At 32.6% G+C, this 23,184-nt stretch overlaps 1 protein-coding gene across 4 annotated transcripts in view; it reads left to right on the top strand.

Moving 5' to 3' along the window:
• Positions 1–23,184, top strand: part of LOC145293168 (doublecortin domain-containing protein 1-like) — a 562,737-nt gene that overhangs the window by 465,326 nt on the left and 74,227 nt on the right. For all 4 annotated transcript variants that reach the window (XM_080139630.1, XM_080139632.1, XM_080139631.1 and 1 more), the window contains 3 exons: positions 542–643; positions 13,939–14,075; positions 19,715–19,813. In XM_080139630.1, coding sequence (XP_079995756.1) covers positions 542–643; positions 13,939–14,075; positions 19,715–19,813 — 338 coding nt within the window. The remainder of the gene's footprint in view (positions 1–541; positions 644–13,938; positions 14,076–19,714; positions 19,814–23,184) is intronic.

The following is a 23,184-nucleotide window of genomic DNA, read 5'->3' as shown; positions in this document are numbered from 1 at the left end:
AGTGATACCGTATGATCTAATTTTCCTGAGGAGACCCTCTGTCAAAAGCCTTAGATATATCTAGAGCTACCGCTCTGCCCTCCCCGGCTTTGTCCAGTGAATGGTATATACGTTCAGAGATTACAGTTAGGATGTCTGCTGTGGAACGGGCTTGTCTAAATCCATATTGTTGGTCAGTCAGAAGTTTAGCATCTGTAAGGTGATGGACTAGAGCATGGTTAATTAAGGTCTCAAATATTTTGGCAAAAAGTGGGAGGAGGCTAATGGGGCGATAATTTAATGGGTCCGTTCTTTCGTTTTTTGCGAATTAGTCCACCGGGCAAATTATCCCTCGTAATATATAATATTCAATAGAGGATTGATTCTATGATAGTACACAATCGGCATAAATTAAAATATCATGTTTAAGCGTATTGTATGACCCGGCAATGCCGGCATTCAGCTAATATATATATATATATATATATATATATATATATATATATATACAAAACATTCCATGATCGAATGATTTTTAGACTGATAAATTTGTTTGTTCTAGTGGTTGAATCTAAAGAGGAAAATCGGAAAAAGAAGCGGACGTTGTGTGCTGATATTGCCTTGGAATTGGATTTGCAGAAACACATCTTGAGACAGGTGAAAGGTAAACGATTTATTTTAAAAGATAAGTTTAGAAACGAAATACCAAGTCAGCTTTACCTTTTCTTGAACTTCTGTAAACGATTAATTGAATCCTATAGAACAACAAGTAAAATTATCATAATTTGCAGTGAGTAACTCGAGTCGGGTCCTGCTTTTGTGATGTTCTAGTGGTAAGACTTTAAAATATACAACAAAATCGCATGTTACAAATGTTAAAAATAGACTTTCTTAAAACTTCTTCATTCAAATTGTACATTTATTGATGAAAATATTATTTCAAACTTAAGCTTCACTGACGAACAGAGTCAGTATTGTACAAGTCAATAGTAGGCAAAAAAAAAAAATCTGTTACATAATTTGTATCCATTTATATTTAGTTAAACAATTGTCAGTGAAAACCTAATGAACAAAGAGGCAAACAGTTACACACCTCACCTACTTTTATTGTTTCAACACATTATATAAGATTACTATCATTAGAGTTATCTCTAAATCTTATCTATTCTGCACTGTTACATATGTGTGTGTGTGTGTGTGTGTGTGTGTGTGTGTGTGTGTGTGTGTGTGTGTGTGTATACTTTTTATTTCTTTTACATAAGCATTTATATGCCACTACACCTTTATGAGCATGTTTTGGTCAACAAGTTACAAGTAACTAAACATCGCTTCAGGCGATATTGCTTGTACAAAAATAAACTATATATATATATATATATATATATATATATATATATATATATATATATATATATGTGTGTGTGTGTGTGTGTGTGTGTATAGTAAGTTATGAAAATATATATGGCAAGTAAGCTTATACCTGATGAATTCTCACAAGAATGAAATGCGGAATATTCTGTGTAGCTTTATTGCCATATATATTTTCATAACTTACTACCTAGCTTTACCTATGTATCGAGCACTGTTAAAGTAAATACTGAAAAATTTATGCATAAATTATATCTTTGTATATTAGTTTATGTGATTAAATGAAGTAATCATATATATATATATATATATATATATATATATATATATATATATATATATATATATATATGTATATATATATATTATAACTCAGCGGAAACAAAATTCATGACAATCATTATTATGTAATAATGCTCCCAAAATTCTAAGTAAACAAATATTAGGTTGGTACAAAAATAATGTCATTTTTGGACGTTCAACTATAAAAACAACATAATATTTGTAGATTTAGAAGTTTTGGAGCATTGATTTTGTCATAAATTTTGTATTCTGCTGAGTTTATAATACATGAACTATGGGAAATATAAATTTTATCATTGAGCTTAATTACAGTTCAAATGCTGTATTCAATAGTATCTTGGAGATTTGGAAGGTTTCAATTTGTATTTGTAGAATTGAGGCGAGGTATTTTTTTTTTGTGTGTCAATAAGATGAAACTAAAGTTAAAACATTTCACTTTCTTTAATATACTAGCAGTTCATCTCATTGTTGCTCGAATCCTGTGTACTGTTCATAACTTTATATGCATATGTATATATATATTAAAAAGTTTAATTTATTCCAGGTAACCTACATCTAAAATTTCAAGTGTTTAGACCCAAAATTGGTGGAGGAGTTTGGTAGAGTCAACTCTTTCAACTTTGACCTCCAGGCAGCAAAATTTTCGCCCAAAAATTGATTAAAAAGCTTGCTGCATATCTGAATACTCGTTATGTAAAATTTCAAATGTTTAGACCCAAAATTGGCTGAATAGTTTGTTAGACACCGCAAAGGTTAAATCTTTTGAACTTTGATCCCTTGGCAGTCAAATTTTCGGCTCAAAGCCAATGAAAAAGTTTGTTCTATGTCTGAATACAATTTCAAATGTTTAGACCAAATATTGGCTGAGTAATTTGGTAGAGACTGCAGAGGTCAAATTTTTTTAAACTTTGACCCAATTATGACCCCTTAATATTTATTGTTTTGGTCTCAAATCAAATTAAAACGTTTGATCGATGTCCAAGTAACTTACATCTAAAATTTCAAATGTTTAGACTCAAAATTGACAGAGGAGTTTGGTAGAGTTTTCAATAGTCAAATCGTTGAACTTTGACTCCTTGACAGCCAAATTTCTAGCCGAAAACTGATTAAAAAAGATTTTCCCAAATCTCAATACCCTTTATGTCAAATCTCGAGTCTGTAAACTGAAAATTGACAAAGTAGTTTGGAAGGGAAATGAACATACAGACATACACACATACAGACAGATAATTTCACTTATATATATATATACTAGCATTTCAGCCCGGCGTTGCCCGGGTGTTTGGATGTGTCTAGTGAGCAAAAAAAAAAAAATTTTTAAAAAGTGGTGGTAGGAAGGCAGGCCGTACCACGAAGTAGGAGCAGAATAGGAAAAAACCTGACGTCTATTTTGTTACGACCACCGCCAAACCAGAAATGACATTTTTTAAAATTAAGGCTAGACAATTGAAAGAAAAAGATGACTTTCAAAAATATCGGCGAAAAAAGCGACCCCCCCCCCTCGTGTAGAAAAGTTCCCAGTTGAAGGTGAAGATATTAATATTTTTAGCCAATTTTTCGATATTTGTCGCCTGAAATGGCGAACTTTAAAAGGATACTGATTTTGGTAAAATCCGTCGCCTCTGTCGAAAGTTTTCGGCACACATGCAAACATACATACATACATTTATATATTGGTAACTAAAAATTTTCGACCCAAACTGATTAAAAAGCTTGCTCTATCTCTGAATACCCTTTATGTCAAATTTCAAATGTTTAGACCAGAAATTGAGTAATTTGGTGGAGACCGCAGAGGTCAAATTTTTTAAAACTTTGACCACGATCATGGCCCTTTAACATTTATTGTTTTGGGCTCAAATTAAGTTATTAAGTTTAATCCATGTCCACGGAACCTATATCTAAAATTTCAAGTGTGTAGACCCAAAATTGTCGGAAGAGTTTGGTAGAGTTCTCAAAGGTCAAATCGTTGAACTTTGACCCCTTAACAGCCAAATTTCTGGCCGAAACCCGATCACCAAGATTTTCCCAAATCTCAGTACCCTGTATATCAAATTTCGTGTATGTAGACTGAAAATTGACAGAGTTATTGCATAGGGAAATGTACACACAGACACGCAGACACACAGATAAACGGACACTTTCACTTTTATAGATATACTAGCATGGGTGCCCGGCGTTGCCCGGGTATTTTGAGATGTATGCTGAGCAAAAAAAAAAAAAAAAGTGGTCAATTTTTTTTTTAAACTTTGACCCCTATTATGATCCCTTAACATTTATTGTTTTGGGCTCAAATCAAGTTATTAAGTTAGATCCATATCGAATGAACCTATATCTAAAATTTCAAGTGTGTAGACCCCAAATTGTCGGAGGAGTTTGGTAGAGTTCTCAAAGGTCAAATCGTTGAACTTTGACCCCTTAACAGGCAAGTTTCTGGCCGAAACCCGATCACCAAGATTTTCCCAAATCTCAGTACCCTGTATATCAAATTTCGAGTCTGTAGACTTAAAATTGACAGAGTTATTGCGTAGGGAAATGTACACACACAGACATACAGATACACAAATACACACACAGAAAGACAGACACTTTCACTTTTATAGATATACTAGCAAAGAGACCCGTGCTTCGCACGGAGCTTTGTTGCGCACTCGGGTACCAAAATCTGTGGGCACCTTTCCAGTAAGTTGATGTTGTAAGAGCAACGATTGTATAAGGTGATTAACATTTTAACTACCTCTTGTAGTGACTGAAATTCAATCAGGAACTTCACAAAACATTTTCATCAAAAGGAAGGTTACTTGATGTTACATAGTAAAATTTTTCATTGAAGTAATTTTCAACTCTTGCTTAAATTTTATCTTGCACATTCAATACTAAAAACTTACCACAATCAGATCATGTCAGTTTTTCCTCATATCCATTTCTCGAACTTTTCACTGAAGAGCCTCAGGGTAAACTACATTTCTGCTGCTTTGATTTGGAGCCAGAATGTAGAGTTTTTCTGAACTTCCTGTCCGGCTGATGGAGACGTAGAACATACCGTGACTGAAGCAGTCTGATGTCAAGTCTACGCCAATGGTGTTAAATGTCTGACCTTGACTTTTGTTTATGCTCATTGCAAAACACACCTTCACAGGAAATTGGAGTCTCCGGAATTTAAATGGAAGTTCTGAGTCCGATGGAACTAAGGGGATCCTTGGCAGTAGAACGGTTTCGCTTTTGTAGGGACCACAAGAAATGGTGGCCTCAAGTACATTGGTGTGCAATCTGGTGATAACACATCTGGTTCTGTTTGTTGTTTTTGGCGGTTCCAAGGATCGAAGAATCATGATTGGCGATCCAATTTTGAGATTTAAAATGTGTGGAGGCATTCCAGATATCTCCAAAGAGTTTAAAAACTCCACAGGGTAGTGAACAGCTTCATATTCATTAGTAGCCGAATCAACTGACTTGTATTGCTTTGTGTCTCCTGGAAATTCATCCATTATTGAATTGTTCAAATGATTCACATTGCTGTTTAATGGCGAAATAATAGCCCTCTCAGCAAGCCAATCCGGTGATTTTCCATTGTTTTGCAGGTCTGGGTACACTTTGTCTTTCAGTTGCTTCTGATTACCGACACATTTACCAAGCGCAGTTGGAATCTTAATTGTGTCAGGTGAAGAAGTGATAGGAAACTGACCATTACCGATTTGGAGAAGCAATTTTGAGAAGTCTGCTGCAGCTGTGTTATCAGAGATATAGGCTCTCATATTAGTAGTCAGTCTCTTCACTATAACGTGCCTCCAGAGATAGGATTGTTTCAAACTTGCATTGACAATGTTAGCCCTTGTGCCATTTTTAACCACTGGGAGGATTTGACGGAAATCACCGCAAAATAAGGTTGGAATGCCACCCATGGGATTCTTGTTTCCTGTGATGTCTTGCAGTGTTCGGTCAATTGCTTCATAAGCACTCTTGTGCGTCATTGGGGCTTCGTCTACAATGATTGCAGAGGTGTCTCTAATTACATTTGCCAAGGCTGAGTTACCAGTAATTTTGCAAACTGGCTGATCCATTCGATGAGTATCCAAGGGTACTTTAAAAGTGCTGTGAAGAGTGCGGCCACCTTGTAGTAGAGTAGCAGCAATGCCACTGAATGCTGTTGCAAGCACAATCTTTCTCATGGATCTAATCTTTGCAAGGATCAAATTGATTACAAAAGTCTTGCCCGTACCACCTGGAGCATCAAGAAACATCATGTTTTTGTTCATTTCACCTTGTGCTTCCAACATTGCCATGAATGAATTGTAAACTTCTCTTTGAGAATCGGTCAGTTTTTCTTGCATATTTTCTGCTTGTAGGGAAAGTTCTTCAAGATTATAAGTAACTTCACGTTGATACTCTCTCGCAAGTCTTTCATCTCTCCCTTGCGTTGGTGCAGGTAATCCATAGCTTGCCAATGGTTGACCGCACATAAGGAGAACTTTTTCTTCAATTAGACAAAGAGTTTTATTGTAGATGTCCTCATTAAAATCTGCTTCTGGATTGTTAACTTCTTGCCTGTATCTGTGAAGAATGTCTTCAGATATTACATCACGAAAAGCCATCCAGATCTCAAGAGGATTTCTTGGCTCACAGGCTGTTAAAATTATCACAAATAGGCTTTGCAAATTTGAAGGTGATTGAGTGGCACTTGCCTCTCCTACTGCTTGATGCAAGTGATAGTCATTTTCTAGAAGGCCTCGAGCAAGGCACGCTGCTCTGTATGTTTCAAACACCTGACCATTGTATGCTCGCAAATTTTGAAATGAAGTTGGACCAGCAACCTCATTGAGCAACAGGCGTAAGAAATAACACTCCCCTGCTTTTGGACTAATCGTGTAGATTCTCCCAATGCATGGTGCCTTCCATACATCATCATTTTCAGTACCTTCAACTTGTACCCCACGCATTCTTCTCATCCATTTCTTTGTCGATTTGTTCCAAGTGTAAAACTCAGGGACTTCTACGTATTTGAGACCCCTTGCAAAGTCATCCTCATGGCAGAGTTGAAAAAATGCTGTCAAAGTTGTGGCAGGCGGTGGACCTTGGGCTCGTTCAAGAGCAGTATCAGCTGAGAACATGACACGCTGCCCATTTTCAAGATGAACAGAAAGTTGTACAATTGGGGGGAAATGTTCATGGATGGGATGTTCCAATATCCTCCAGGCCGCCTCTGAACTGCCGACATACCTTGCATTCTGGAACTGCTGGATATCATCCACAATGTGACTTTGTACTTGGCCTTGTTGGTTAGCTGCTCCATCAGTTCTTTGTAGTTCAAACACTGCTTGATCACATCCTTTATTCACGTATTTGAGGACATATTTGATGCTTTGGATCGAGCTGCAAATTTCTACGTTAATGTGAGCGTTGAACTGCTGAAGGAGGACCTTGTTGTACGGAACAATCCACTGGTTTGTTATTTCTTGATTAACATACCGACCATTTCTACGTTAATGTGAGCGTTGAACTGCTGAAGGAGGACCTTGTTGTACGGAACAATCCACTGGTTTGTTATTTCCTGATTAACATACCGACCATTTCTCTTCATCCTTATTGTACCAGTCTGGCCTCCATCTTCTGGTTTTCTTCGCCTGTACTTGGGGTAAGAGTCTTGGCCTTGCTCGGTACACTGAAGAAATTCTTTTGGGTATTTTTTGGAACATTTGTTGTCAATCATACATGGACAATTTGGATTAAATGGTCCACAAGGTCCATGCACCATATGTGCCATCACTTTAGCATGAAGATCAGATATGCAGAAATCCATTTTTTTCTGGTAGAAGTTTGTCCTCTGGGGCCTGCCAGGTGAGGATGTGTGCATGCGGCAGTCCTCTTTTTTGATATTCAATACTGTACAGGAAAGCCCTCAACCTGCCAAATCCTCCCTTTTTAATAAATTCAAGTAACTTTTTTAGCTTCTGCCTGAAAACCCTGGCAACAATATCTGGACGATCCTGAGGGTCTTGCCCTTGAAGACAATTTTCTGTAATTTCTGTCCACTTTGGATTTGTTGTGAACGTGATGAAGAGGTCGGCTCGGCCCATTCGCCGAACATATGCCATGGCATCACTTTGACGCTCAAACATGTATCGAGGGCCTCCTGTATAAGTTGCCGGAAGTACAACTCGTTGACCAAACTGTTCTGGATTCCCATCCTCCCTAAGAATTGAATCTCTCAAGTTGCTATAATTGTCAGCTCTCAGGGTCTGTTGCTCACGCCTCAGGAACTGTAAACGTTCTGTTTCAATCTTGCAGTACACATCCACCAGCCATTGTTGAAATAGCCTTCGGTACCAGAGAAAATAGTTTCCAGGCCGAGTCATTAAATGGTACGAATAAAATTGCTGTTGGGTAACTTTTCGCCCATTGGATGCCTTCATGTAAGATGGAGAACCATAGGGGTACATTAACGGGTACATTAAAGTATCGTAGAGGGGATGTAGTTCGGAGATCCATTTTAATGTATCATTTCTAAAACGCAAGACAATATCCCGGTTAGCTGTTGGTTCATTCCCCATTAATATTCCAATCTCATACGTTGTTGTTGGAGCATTGAATCGCCGTGGATGCTCTTCTTGCGGCCTTCGGTCTTCCCTTATGACAACTTTATGTTCTATCAAGTGTTCTTCTTCAATCCTCTCCTTTGTTGTTTTCAGCTGACAAATAAAGCTGTTGTTCTCATGTAAAAATTCAGTCAGACTTTGGAGAATGTCTCTATTGAGTCTACTGTCACGTCCCCGATTATGTAGTTCCTCTTCCAGACTATCCAAGAAGTAGACTTGAATAAACTTTGCTGTTTCATCTTCAGGTGGTAAAAGACTCCCAATCTGGTGGCAAACCTGGCCTCGAATTCTAAAAGAAGGATTCCACCCATGTACTGCCGCAATTTTGTGACCAAATGATGTCACTGCAAAACAATTGTTATAACTGCGTAGATTTTGCAGAAAATCTTTAGAGATGGGACCATTGCCGGAGAGCAAATCTTGAAGCAACTGAGGCAGTGGTAGAAAGCTATCAAGCACAACTTTGCCAGAAGAACAACAACAACCAGGGGTTTCTCCTTTAAATTTTACAGCTGAGCAATGTTGACATACTTTGTCCATTTTTCCTATATCAGCTGTAGTGAGAGAGTCATTTTTGTTGTAGAGCAATCCTTTTCTATTGCAGTGTTCTATTTCATGGTGTCTCAAAGCAGTCATTCGTTGTCTAGCTGCCTCGTTTTCTGTCAATTGCTGGGGCAAAGTCATACTCTCTCTCCATGCAGCCTCTCGTTGTTGCCCTTGGTATAGGCGAAAGCTTCGTTGGGTTTCCGATTCATTCTAATGTCGTTGAGCCACTCTCAACTGACCTTGTGTACGTCTACTTACCTCATATAATTCATTCGATCGTAATATTGCTTCTCTTTCCAGTGCATATCTTTGCCTTTCTTGAATTTCATCTTGTGATGAATTTAACCGCCTTACAGCATGTCTAGTTCTGTTAGCTTCACGTTGGGTTTCTCTTTCCAAATCTGACAGTCTTGCTCTCCTTTCTCTTTGACGTATCCTGTTAAGTTCTAGACGTCTTTCTCTATCTGAATTGTTTTCATTGGAGCGAATTGCAGCAACTCTTAGTCTATTAGCTTCCAATCTTTCCATTCTTTCTTCCTCACTTTCGTTTCTACTTCGTTTGGGTGGCATAATTTCGGTTTTAAACGGAATTGTTTAACGATATTAATGATTGTAAATTAATTAAGCGTAAAGGAAATGTATACTAACTGAAATGGACGAACTATAAATAATATTTCTGAATAGTACAATTATAAACAATTATATTGTACCTATTGAATTTAGGAAAACTCGTCCCGGGAAAACTCGTCTCGGGAAAACTCGTCTCGGGAAAACTCGTCTCGGGAAAACTCGTCTCCGGAAAACTCGTCTCGGGAAAACTCGTCCCCTTTCGCTAGGTAGGAAAACTGGTCCCTTATTGAATAAGTATCGATTGAAAACACATTTTATGATCGTTCTTGAAGGAGATATTGTTTTTTAAAATAAACTATAGCCCCCCCATAATATTTTTTAAAAAATATTTTTACTTGTTTAATGTTTTTTTTTTTTTTTTTTTTTTTTTTTTTTTAAATAAAATCGATTTTCTAAGTGTCCGTTTTCTACCTAACTGGCTAAGTTCTTAGTGGTTTAACTTATTTTAAAGCGTTTATTATGTTCATACAAAGTTAATTACAAATTTTTTTTGTTCTTATTTTAACGATGTTTTTTGGAGTCATAAAAACAATAAAAAAAACAAAACCCAAAAATTAAAAAACAGGGAGCGATTCGATTCTTCGTTACGCTTTTGGTTTTGTTTTTTAATTATGATAGTTTTTTGTTGTTATGTTTTTGTTTTCTGTCATACCAAATGCACTCATGCGTTATTTAAAATTATGATTTTATCAATTATCAACATTTATTGTCGTCCTGTCAAATTTTGCAAAAATTAACTAATAAATTAAAAGCGAAATATTTTTTTGGCGTGAGATGCCATGTGTGCTAACAATCTCTCGTTAACTCATTTTTAATTTTTTAAATTTTTACTTCAAAATTCTAAAATCAATCATTAAGAGAGAAAGTAATCACTAAATAAATTTATTAATCAATTTTATTGAAAACTCCGCTATCGTTTATCAAGAATCTTTTTAATTTCATTTTTTGTTGGTTGTTTTTCGAAGGGAGGTTTTATCCCCCCCTCTCTCTCTAAATTATATTTTAAAAAATATTAAAATTTATTATTTTCTTTTTAAAACCAAATCTCCCTCAGTAATTTCTTTAATTTTCTATTTTTTTAGCGATTATCAAGACCCCCTCGTTCTCCCGTAACACTCGACCGACATGTTTTTTGTTTGTTTTCTGTGTTTTTTTTTTCTTTACCAAATAAACGATTCAAAATAAATTAAATAAACAACATAGTCGGCGAGGTAGAAAAATCGATTTTACCCTTTTATAAGCAACAGTATATAAGTAAATTATTTTCATATTAATATAAAAAAAAATATGCGGTCTCGTTTATGAACATAATAAACGCTTTTATTAAAAACACAAAAAAACATTAAACAAGTAAAAATATTTTTTTTTAAATATTGGGGGGGGGGCTATAGTTTATTTTAAAAAACAATATCTCCTTCAAGAACGATCATAAAATGTGTTTTCAATCGATATTTATTCAATAAGGGACCAGTTTTCCTACCTAGCGAAAGGGGACGAGTTTTCCCGAGACGAGTTTTCCGGAGACGAGTTTTCCCGAGACGAGTTTTCCCGAGACGAGTTTTCCCGGGACGAGTTTTCCCGGCACCTACCTATTTACTATGCCTTCCCACGGGACAGAGTTAGACACCAGGGTCGTTTTTTAACGTGGAGAAAAGGTACAAAAATAAAATTTGTCTCAGTCGTGAAGGATTTCTCCTCCACCGAAAGAGAACAAGAAAATGAAGTGCAGCATCTGAGGAACAGATACTACACTTTGATCTTGACCAAAAGGAATGAATAAAAGCGACCTACGTGTGACTCATTACTTCCGGGTGTAAACGTCACAGTCTAAAAGTAATAATTAAAAAAAAAAGTAAATGTAAAATAAATGTGATACCAACTTAGGTTAACTAAGTAAACAGTACAATTAAAACAGTTCTATTAAAACAAATAATTACTAAGATCTAGGTAATTGTTAGTCTCATTGTTATGGTTTTAAAGAAAAAAATGTGTAAAAAAAGTTCTGCTTTTGTGAGTACGTGTATTTCTTTTAAATTACATAACCTTTTTATTTTATTATTTATATCTCTTTTAAATTTATATATTTTGTTAGTAAACTGGAAGAAATTCAGTTGAATAAAACCTTGTTCGTGTTCTTTACGTTAAACTCATATTTTTATAAAAGGTTCATCCGGTTTAAAGAAAGCACTAAGTTTAAATAAGACTGGAAATAACTAATTCAATATATAAATAGAAAAATGAAATAAATATAAGCTTTAAGTCTTAAGATAGTAATAATCAAAATGTAATAAATTATTTGTAGTTCAAATCTATGATAAGACAGGCTTTCGAAATAGGCTCGACCAGAAAGATTAAATTGGAACGAAATTATAATCTCCGTGCCATTTTCAAAACAACCCCACAAAAGTAATGGTATCCTGCAGTTGGTTAAATGACAATGATTGTAAGAAAAATGTAAAAGAAAATGCGCTTATCTGTTTATTTTGACCTGTTTTATTTAATTAAAAAAAAATTGGCTATAACTGGAAGAGAGCGTTATGTTTTGGGGGTTGTTTAAAAAATAGAATGGAAATAAAGTTAGTTCCGTTTTAATTGTCTTTAATTGCGGCAAGCGCTAACAAAATCGAAAAATCACTGTTTACATTCGAAATGTTAACTTTTATAGGTTTACAGGTTTGCTGACAAGGCTGGGGGTGTTTAATACAATTATTTTACTAAATTGATTTTTTTCATTTAAAAATAAAATTATTTCTTTTTTTAAAATTACGATAGTTGAATTGTATTCTTTCAATTATATTGGCAAGTAAAATATAAACGATTAAAACGGAACGAAATTGAAATTTCCATTACATTTTCAATACAATCCCAAAACATAAAGCTTTCCTCGCCAATGAATTGTTTTGATAATATACGTAAAGTGAAATAAATCGAATATAAAATTAAATGAAAATATATTAAATAATTAAATGTTAAATAGATTTTGTAAATAGTACAGTTGAAATGATTAGAATATTTCCAATATGTAATAAGGTCGAGGTAATTAGTTAAAGAGATTTAATATAATGTGATATGCAAATGAGCATAAGTCATTCGATATGGGGGTGGTTTGTAGACTAGTATATAAAGAAATTAGGCAAAGTTTCTTATGTCTCCTATAACAGAAACATCCTAAAATGGGTTCTAATGTTTCTCTACCAGGAGAGATCTACCCTCTTACCTCCTTTATATTTCGTTGATGATGGAGAGCTGTACACACAGACAGAAACACACGAACCCTATTACTTTATAAAAATATAGATAGACTAGCATTTCAGCCTGGCGTTTCCCGGGTGTTTGGATGTTTGTGTTGAGCAAAAAAAATAAAAAGTAGAAAGGCAAGCTCGAACCCGTACAGCGAAGAACGGAAGAAACGGGGGAAAAAAAACCGGCCGTCTTTGTCGTTACGACCACCGCCAAACCGGAAGTGACGTAGGTTTTAATTAAGGCTAGACAGTAGAAAGAAGAGGATGAGTTTCAAAAATATCGGCGATAAAACGACCCTCCCCCCATGTAGAAAATTGCCCAGTTGAAGGTGAAGCTATAAATGTTTTTAGCCAATTTTTCGATATTTGTCGTCTGAAAGGTCGAACTTTAAAACGATATTGATCTTGTAAAAATCCGTCATCTCTGTCGAAAGTTTTAGGCAGATATGCAAACATACATACATGCATACATTTACATATTGGTAACTAAAAATTTTCGACCCAAACCGATTAAAAATCTCGTCCTTATCTCTGAATACCCTTTATGTGAAATTTCAAATGTTTAGACCAGAAAGTGTTTGAGTAATGTTGTAGAAACCGCAGAGGTAAATTTTTTTAAAACTTTGACCCCTATTATGACCCCTTAAAATTTATTGTTTTGGGATCAAATCAAGTTATTAAGTTAGATCCATGTCCAAGGAACCTATATCTAAAATTTCAAGTCTTTAGACCCCAAATTGTCGGAGGAGTTTGGTAGAGTTCTCAAAGGTCAAATCGTTGAACTTTGACCCCTTAACAGCCAAATTTCTGGCCGAAAACGAATTACACAGATTTTCCCAAATCTCAGTACCCTGTATATCAAGTTTCGAGTCTGTAGACTTAAAATTGACAAAGTTATTACGTAGGGAATTGTACACAAACACATATAGAGACACATACACACAGACACTTTCACTTTTATAGATATACTAGCATGGGTGCCCGGCGTTGCCCGGGTATTTTGAGATGTATGTTGAGCAAAAAAAAAAAAAAGCGGTCAATTTTCTAAAACTTTGACCCCTATTATGACCCGTTTAAATGTATTGTCTTTGGTTCAAATCAAGTTATTAAGTTAGATCCATGTCCAAGGAACCGATCACATAGATTTTCACAAATCTCAGTACCCTCTAAATCAAATTTCGAGTATGTAGACTAAAAATTGAGAGAGTTATTGCGTAGTTATTGCATACACAGACACACACACAGGCAGACAGACACTTTCACTTTTGATTTTATGTCAGGTCGACGCTTGGAAGAGTTACATCCTGGAGACTATCAATCTACACAGAACAGTAAACAACCCGTCGTCATCACTGGACACTGGGCACAACCCACAAGTGAAGAATGTGTAAGACAAAACAAAGTCCACAAACTTCAGGTAACGATTGCTTTCACTTTAAATGTTATTAAAAATTACTGGATTTTTCTCATGTATAAGACATTTAGCATAAGAAGTGCTTAAACCCGTTAGCCTTGTGTCAGACAAGAAGAAGGTGTATGTGCTTGAGCTAGAAGGCAGTTAAAAATAGACACTCAGGTTCCTGATAGGCAAAGCAATAGCAGCGATAGAGGAGAGAAAGGTAAAGATGAGAACAGCATCCTCATCTTTTCCCACTGAACGAGCAGCAACATAACAATAAGTATGAAGGGCAAGCAGCAACACATACATCTACAGAAATCTATGAACTTCGATCTCTTTCCTTTATATCGATGACGTCAATGGTTGGGCAATAAGCAAGCTTCTGAAATCACCTCCCAGACAGACAACATCAATCAGAACAGAAGGCAATATAAATCCTTTATTCTTTATCAAATCCCAAGCATTGTCTTTTTTCTTGATGAATTTTGATAGCAGCATACAACATTAACTTATAATCTTAAGTGGGTGATGATCACTAAGGAGAGAAGCATCGAAAACAAAAGGATTAATCGAAATATTATGATTCTTAATTGTGTCTGGTTCATACACAATGGCCAATAAGCTTTTTATAATATGGAAACTATTAGATGAAAGAATAGTTGAACTGGATAGATTTCTAAAATTGAATGCATGCGCGCAAAAACAAACATGGCGACCAGTGAAAACAATAGGGAATACATTGGATGATAAAAGCCTTAATATCATAAAAAAAATACTTGTCAACAACAATTTTAAATGTGATATTTGTTCAAAACAGAGCTCAATACCTCTAAAAATCAACTTTAAAAAAGTAAATCTTTAATTGGTACTCTAGTGCGATTTGACCGAAAACTTTTCAATAAAATTATTTAAACAAAACTTTTAATGGCTTGAATTTTATTTTTTAAATAAGGAAAAACCTGCTATTGCAATCCATCATGTCCCACTTTAGGAGGAAACGGCTTCCCAACAGAAGGCACTCTGAATTGATATTTTTATTTAAAAAGAAAAGACAAAAAAATCTATTTATTTAAATATGTTTTGTTCCTTACATTAAAAACTTAACTCGTATGTGGTGCAAATGATTTTATTAAAAAGTTTTGTAAAAATATATTTAAAAAACGCACTCTTTGCTTTAAATAATTTTATTAAGGTGTTTTGTAAATATATATATAAATATAAAACGCTGTTTTGTAAATATATATATAAATATAAAACGCTATGTTTTGTAAATATATATATAAATATAAAACGCTATGTTTTGTAAATATATATATACATATAAAACGCTGTTTTGTAAATATATATATAAATATAAAACGCTATGTTTTGTAAATATATATATATATATATAAAACGCTATGTTTTGTAAATATATATATATATATATATATATATATATATATATATATATATATATAAAACACTATGTTTTGTAAATATATATATATATATATATATATATATATATAACGCTATGCTTTGTAAATATATATATATACATATATATATATAATGCTATGTTTTGTAAATATATATATAAATAAAACGCTATGTTTTGTAAATATATATATATATATATATATATATATATATATATATATATATATAAAACGCTATGTTTTGTAAATATATATATATAAAAAACGCTATGTTTTGTAAATATATATATATATATATATATATATATATATAAAACGCTATGTTTTGTAAATATATATATATATATATATATATATATATATAAAACGCTATGTTTTGTAAATATATATATATATACATAAAACGCTATGTTTTGTAAATATATATATATATAAAACGCTATGTTTTGCAAATATATATATATATATAAAACGCTATGTTTTGTAAATATATATATATATATATATATATATATATATATATATATATATATATATATATATATATAACGCTATGTTTTGTAAATATATATATATATATAAAACGCTATGTTTTGTAAAAATATATATATATAAAACGCTATGTTTTGTAAATATATATATATATATATATATATATATATAACGCTATGCTTTGTAAATATATATATATATATATATATATATATATGTGTATAAAACGCTATGTTTTATAAAAATATATATATATAAAACGCTATGTTTTGTAAATATATATATATATATATTTATATATAAAACGCTATGTTTTGTATATATATATATATATATATATATATATATATATATATAACGCTATGCTTTGTAAATATATATATATAACGCTATGTTTTGTAAATATATATATATATATATATATATATATATAAAACGCTATGCTTTGTAAATATATATATATGTAGATATATATATATATATATATATATATATATATATATATATATATATAAAACGCTATGTTTTGTAAAACTATATATTTATAAAACGCTATGTTTTGTAAATATATATATATATATATTCATATATATATATATAACGCTATGTTTTGTAAATATATATATATATATATATATATATATATATATAACGCTATGTTTTGTAAACATATATATATAAAACGCTATGCTTTGTAAATATATATATATATATATATATATATATAACGCTATGTTTTGTAAATATATATATATAAAACGCTATGTTTTGTAAATATATATATATAAAGCGCTATGTTTTATAAATATATATATATATATAAAACGTTATGTTTTGTATATATATATATATATATATATATATATATATATATATAAAACGCTATGCGCAAGTGCAAAGATCAAGGTCAAACCGGTGTCGATTGAAATTTGTTCTTTTGTTTTTCTCAATCGATTGAGGTCCTTATTCTTGTTTTGCTCCTAAATTTGTATCGAAATCACTAAAATATTAATATTTATGCATAGATGAGAAACATGTGTTTATAACAAAGTTATGAATGAAATATTCTTACTTTAAATTAATGTTTTACGTATCTTTAAGTAGCAAACTTTGTAAAATGGGAAAATCAGCTAATATTGGAGCAAAAGTGTAAGGAAATAATCTACCTAAAGTGTTCAGATACAGTTTAGACAGGTTAAGAGTATGCCTCTTGCCCCCTCCCTCATCAAATCAATAATAACTGGTCAATCACTTTTAGAACCGTTTACCATTGAATAATCTCTTAAAAATATTGGGTTATAAAGAAAGTTTTGAGAGATTTCGACTGTTGTGCCTTTTAAATACTTCACATAAAAGCTGCAAAGTAAATATGGTTTATATCTTGCCATCATTTGCGATGTGGTAAGCCCAACTGATTACATCTAACCTCAAACATCGTCATTTACTTTCGTCAAACCATATCAAGTTGCATATATTATTTAGATTATTCGAACTTCTGTTCTCACCTCGGCTGTTATTCTGAGATGAGAACAGTAATCCAAACAATCACGATAATAGAAATTATCAATGCTCATCTCAAAAAGTAAAAATCATTATATCAAATCGGTATGGACTCTGAATTGATATGAAAATTTAAATGCCGCAATGCTCTTTTCATAAACACATCACAAATTTTGAATTTTTACGAATATGGTTCATTGAAAAAAAGAAGAAAACATTCTTTTCACCATTCACCAATAATAGTCATTGTCAAGATGCACCTGAAGATGATCTGAGGTTACATCAGCTGAAATGTTGTGAGAATAACATCCAAGATAAGAACCGTACATATTATTAATTAAAAAATTCAGAAACATTATAAAAGTTGCGCTTTTGGCACTTAAAGATTTTAGATGTGCCCTCCTATTTGTAGTGTAGCTAATAAGCAACCTTGTAATATTGTGTGGGGTGCTCTTTGATTCCCATTGCCTTGCATTGAGTAGTGGTGGACAGAAAGCATCTTTTCGTCTCGGATTAACACGTCCTGCTCGTTAAGTTGATAATGCCGTCCTCAGCAGACAAAAATATTGTTCCTTTCTTCTTTATTCTCTTTGGGCTCAAATAATATAGGCCATTACAAAGAACAACAAATGACTCCATTATTTTCTCTGAGATTTGATTCATTTCTTATATTATAATGATAATATAATACATCAAAATGGACTCTATCTTTCCTTCCTAATCTCCTGTAGAGTGAAGGAGGACTTGGCACTCATGTTTGATCACTTTTACATATAATTCCTAGAGACAAGAACTCTGGGTTTTTTTTTTACCACACACTTTTTTCCCATAACGTAAGTACCAACACACATCAGTCTAACTTGTAATTTCCTATGAAATTTTTTACTCTTTAATTAATTTTAACCTTACATGGAATTTACTATTTTAACTTGAGTCTAAATATTGGTACAGATTTAGCATTTCGTAGATCTGTCATTTACAATTTGAAATAACATTTTCATCGCTCAGTAGACGCATCTTACATTAGATATGTTTAAGCATCTTGGAAAGAAGCTCTGTCTGTCGTTCAGTTTGTTGTACTTAAATTAGATTTTCGTTTATTTGTCAAGCTTGAGTTTGAAATAGTACTTTCCTCATTAAATGCAAAGATTGTACTATTTAGATTATTCTTGTCTTAGTTGTTATTTTCAAAACGTTTCACCCAATATAACCTCCGACCTTCTTCATGTGTATCTTTCCGAATAAAAAAATCTTTATATCAAATCCGACCAAGATGAGAATTGTAGTCTGAATAATCCAAATTATGAAACCTCATCTAAAAAAAATCTCAAACATAATGTAGCGATTGAATGGACAAGCTCTGTTCGTCAGTCTGTCACATGTAAGCTTTAAGTAGAATTTTTGTTAATCTGGCATGCTTAGGTTTGAAATAGCATTTTCAAATTGAATGATTGCATCTTAAGAATGGATCCATTCTTGCTTTTATGTACTTCATTCTTTAAGTACTGTTGCACTGAAAAAATACCTTTCCGTTTGCACAAAAGTTTAGGTGAATTCTAATATAGATGTGTCTATAAAGTCTGGCCACATTGTATCATTGAATATTCACCAATTGTCGTACCATCTTTGGTTGACCTTGGTATTATTCTGTCAATGTGGGAGCATCAAACACGTATTGTTTTGTTTGGTTTTGTTTGGTTTGGTTTGAATGTGCATCCTCCTAGGTATTATTTCTCTCTTCAAGAGGCAACTGTTATTGTCGACCACTTGGTTATTGTCGACCACTTGAGGTGCACCTACCACTGAATCCTAACAGGTTCATTCTTGGTTATTTTTGTAAAAGACCCTCAGAAGAGCTGGTTTCTCCATCTTCCAACATTGTGCCACATTTTGCTGTAGTGAGACGCTTGTAAATTTTAACTGTTCTTGTTTACTTATGTGTCCAGACTTTATGGACACTTACTATAATTAAGATTTCTATATATAATATAAGTTGGGAGCCAACGTAGAAATCAGGTAAAAAGCAAGTGATGCATGTCAATCTCTGAACACCTTCATATAATATATGTATATATGTATATATATATATATATATATATATATATATATATATATATATATATATATATATATATATATATATATATATATAATATGGATTAGAGCAAATATCTCCTTTTATATAATATGGATTAGAGCAAATATCTCCTTTTTTTGTACAAAATATTTCATTTTTCTTTTTAGAATCATTTAAATGAACTGAAAGCAAACCAGAATGAAGTTGTTAAGATGAAACCTTTCAATCCCAAGATTACAAAAAGGCTTTACAAACAACCAGACACCGTGAGTCATTTATCTTTTTTCTTTACATCATTTAATATTTTAATTGTGTTCTGAACATAATTATCATCATATCCAATTCGTCAATGAAATCATCTTTTCCCATTTGGTTTTGTATTTTGCAAGATCTGATATTGATATTTCTTCATTTTAAATTTCTTTTCCAATTTTTTCTTCCGCCAGTCAAGTGACAATATAGCACAATTTAAGAAGGATTTCTTTCTTTGCTTTTCACATTGATGACCAAAGAAATCTTTTGACCAGGTTTGCAAATGACTGAATGATTACCAATATGGATTGACAAACTGACATAAAATCCAGTCATTATGCATGACTACTTTTCTAGAAAGGCATGAACCTTTGTTTCTCTCCTGGTATGGATAAAATAATGATTAATATTGAATAAAAAAAAAATAAAGAATATATTGAACATGTGACAACAATCATGAAAACAAGCGCGTGCACATTGAAAAAGTCTGATAGGAAATGAAAAGGTGATATATGCAAATTAAGACGCGGTCGAATTTGGGCATATAAAAGCCGGTATTTCATTGACGTACGGTTAATTTGCATGTCAGTGTGAAAAAAGAAAGAAAGAAGACGGATTTTCTACGAACGTCGAAACAGGAAAAGAAAAACGATTGTCGTTTTTGCGTGTGCCGAGAAGAAAACTCTTTCTAGTCATCGAAACATTTTGCCATTGACTATTCGCAGCAATATTCAAATCCGGTCCTTTTCAAATCTTACCATTCGTCCACGTTTTCGTCTCACGAAATCAGGATATCGTTCAGAATTTTGCCCTTTTCTGACCCCACCCGTCAAATCTCCCCCATGGTGAGAGGTTATTTTCCATACAATCTTAAAAACTTTTTGCTCCACGCGCACATTTCCATACAGACACAGTTTGTTAGTAAAGTTTTTTCCATTTTGTATTTCATTTCTTCACTGTTTGAATTGCTCTTGCTTTGTATAACAAAAACATTCACATTCTATTTCGTTTTGTTAATATCATTTATACTGTGAAAAAAGTAAACTATATTGATAGTAATGAATTCAAAGAAATGCCGGATAGATACATAGTTGTAACTAGTATATATATATATATATATATATATATATATATATATATATATATATATATATATATATATATATATTAGCAGAATTACTCGTCGTTGACTGGGTTCAAAAACAGCCTACAGAAAATGGACTGTGATTGATGAAAGTATGATAGGATATGAAAAGGAGGGGGTTCTAAAGAGATAGGTTTTGATACTCAAAAATTTTACCCTGATGAAAGTAAAGATAATTTTCGCGAAAATATATTTTTTATATCAACTTTGTTTCCATTCGTAGCCAAGAGTGGCCAACAAAATGATGTTTCCTTACAAAGAGAAAATGTTATATATATAATAATATAAATATACAAGAAATAAATGTTACCATAGTCAAAAGTTACTTTTATGGTAGAAAAGTTCATTGGTTTGTATTTTTAAGTAGTTTGTAAAAAAAAAATTTTTTTTATTCACGAACCGGTAAAAAAAAAAAAAAATCAAAATGGCAGCGACTTTGAAATGGAGAGCCTCGTTTTCAATTTGAAGGAGGGACACCTGAGCATTCTATGTTAACAATTTAAGAGAGTTCCGTCAACGTAAGAAACATTTATAAACATATTTTAATGTTTTCCATTATTTTGTGCTTGAGGATATTCGATTATGGCATGTGTAGTTTATATAAAAATTCATTTAAGTAGTTATCGCCTCAAATTTCGTTTTAATTTTGGTTCACTGAAATTATTTCAAGTAAAGAGCATTAAAAACTATTTCAAAACAAAAAAAAACATGAACTGAACTTTTATTAACTATGGTAACATTTATTTCTTATATATTTATTTTTTCGGGTAGTCGTTTGTTGACTTTTCTGCTAAACACTCTTACTAAATAATATCGACGAAATATCGAAAAACAAAGAAACACAAACAGTTTTGAAAAATAATGAAGCTTTACTTACTTTAGTAAAATAATCCGAAACAGCAAAATGGGATATTAAAAAAGTAAACACGTAATTACTTTAGTTTTTTAAAGCAAAGAATCGATATAAATATGAATAAGAAGAAAATGGCACTCTTTTCAAGCAGAACAGCTTCGTTTCAGTTTTACAGTATTGAACGGTGTAGTATTGCGCCGTCGGATTCAGGGTTGTACTATTGTAATTTAAAGAACACGAAAGTGCAAGTTGAGAAGGAAAAAACAGAGTTATGCAAAATTTGTGTCGAGAATTGTCTAAAGTTCGACTTTTGTTTTGGCTTTCACTTTAATAAGAACGTGAATTTATTCGACACAATATGATTCAACTCCAAAAAAAAATAAAAGCTAACGTGAATTAAGATTAAAGTTAAGGTGTTATTGTGGACTCTCACCCCTTTTAAAAAACCTTGTTAAACTTTGTGACATATTTCCATTCTATGGAGGTCAGGCGTGAACGAACACCCAATAATTTTATTATACCATATTTCTTCAAACTGAAACATAATTATCAAAGTATACTTACGCGAATAGATATGAAAAGTCTTTGTTAAAGTTTGTGCTATATTTCCATGAAGTACAAGTGCGAACACAGACTCCACAATTTCATTATACCATCTCTATTTAAGTTGAAACATACTTATCAAAGTATTCTTATATACATCTATATCAAAAACGTTTTTTAAATTTTTTATTTCCATACTGTGGGGGCCAGGCGCGAACGCAGACCCCAAAATTTGTATGAACCACCGTTCTGCCAGATCAAACATACCCATTCCTGATCCTCGATAAATCTATCATTATATGTAATCAATTTTTTAAAATAGTCAACCATATGGGAGCCTATTCGTGACCACACACACACACACACACACGTACAGCTTTATATTATATATATATATATATATATATTTTTTACATAGGCATCATCACTTATCAAGGCCAAGAGGCCACTCAGGGATAAGGGTTAAAGAGTGTACAGTAGAAATTGGACAATATAGTAATCATTAGTAATGGAAATTCGGTAAATTTGTTAACTTATATGGAACGGCTCGTCAAAAACTTGTTTACATTAGACTTGAAGACAACCATATTGTAGTCAGCTGGAAAGCAGGAAAACAGAAGACAATTCCACAGGCTTGCACTTCTAAAGAAGAAGCTTTGCTCATGGAATCTATGTTTAGGTTTAGGCAGAGATAAAGAGTGGGGGAAATTATTGATAGGTTTTTCTGTTAGACGGGTGTTTCTTGTGAAAGTTTAGCGATGGGGGGACCATAAATTGGAGCTCAGTCGAGCACTTGCCATGAAAACGATAAAGCAGAGACAAACTCGCAACATCTTTTCTGTGAG

This window comes from Euprymna scolopes, chromosome 14 (assembly GCF_053919585.1).
Source record: "Euprymna scolopes isolate OS-2025 chromosome 14, ASM5391958v1, whole genome shotgun sequence".
Classification (NCBI taxonomy): domain Eukaryota; kingdom Metazoa; phylum Mollusca; class Cephalopoda; order Sepiida; family Sepiolidae; genus Euprymna; species Euprymna scolopes.
The sequence above is the reverse complement of the archived record's forward strand: the minus strand, read 5'-3'. Positions and strand labels throughout refer to the sequence as shown.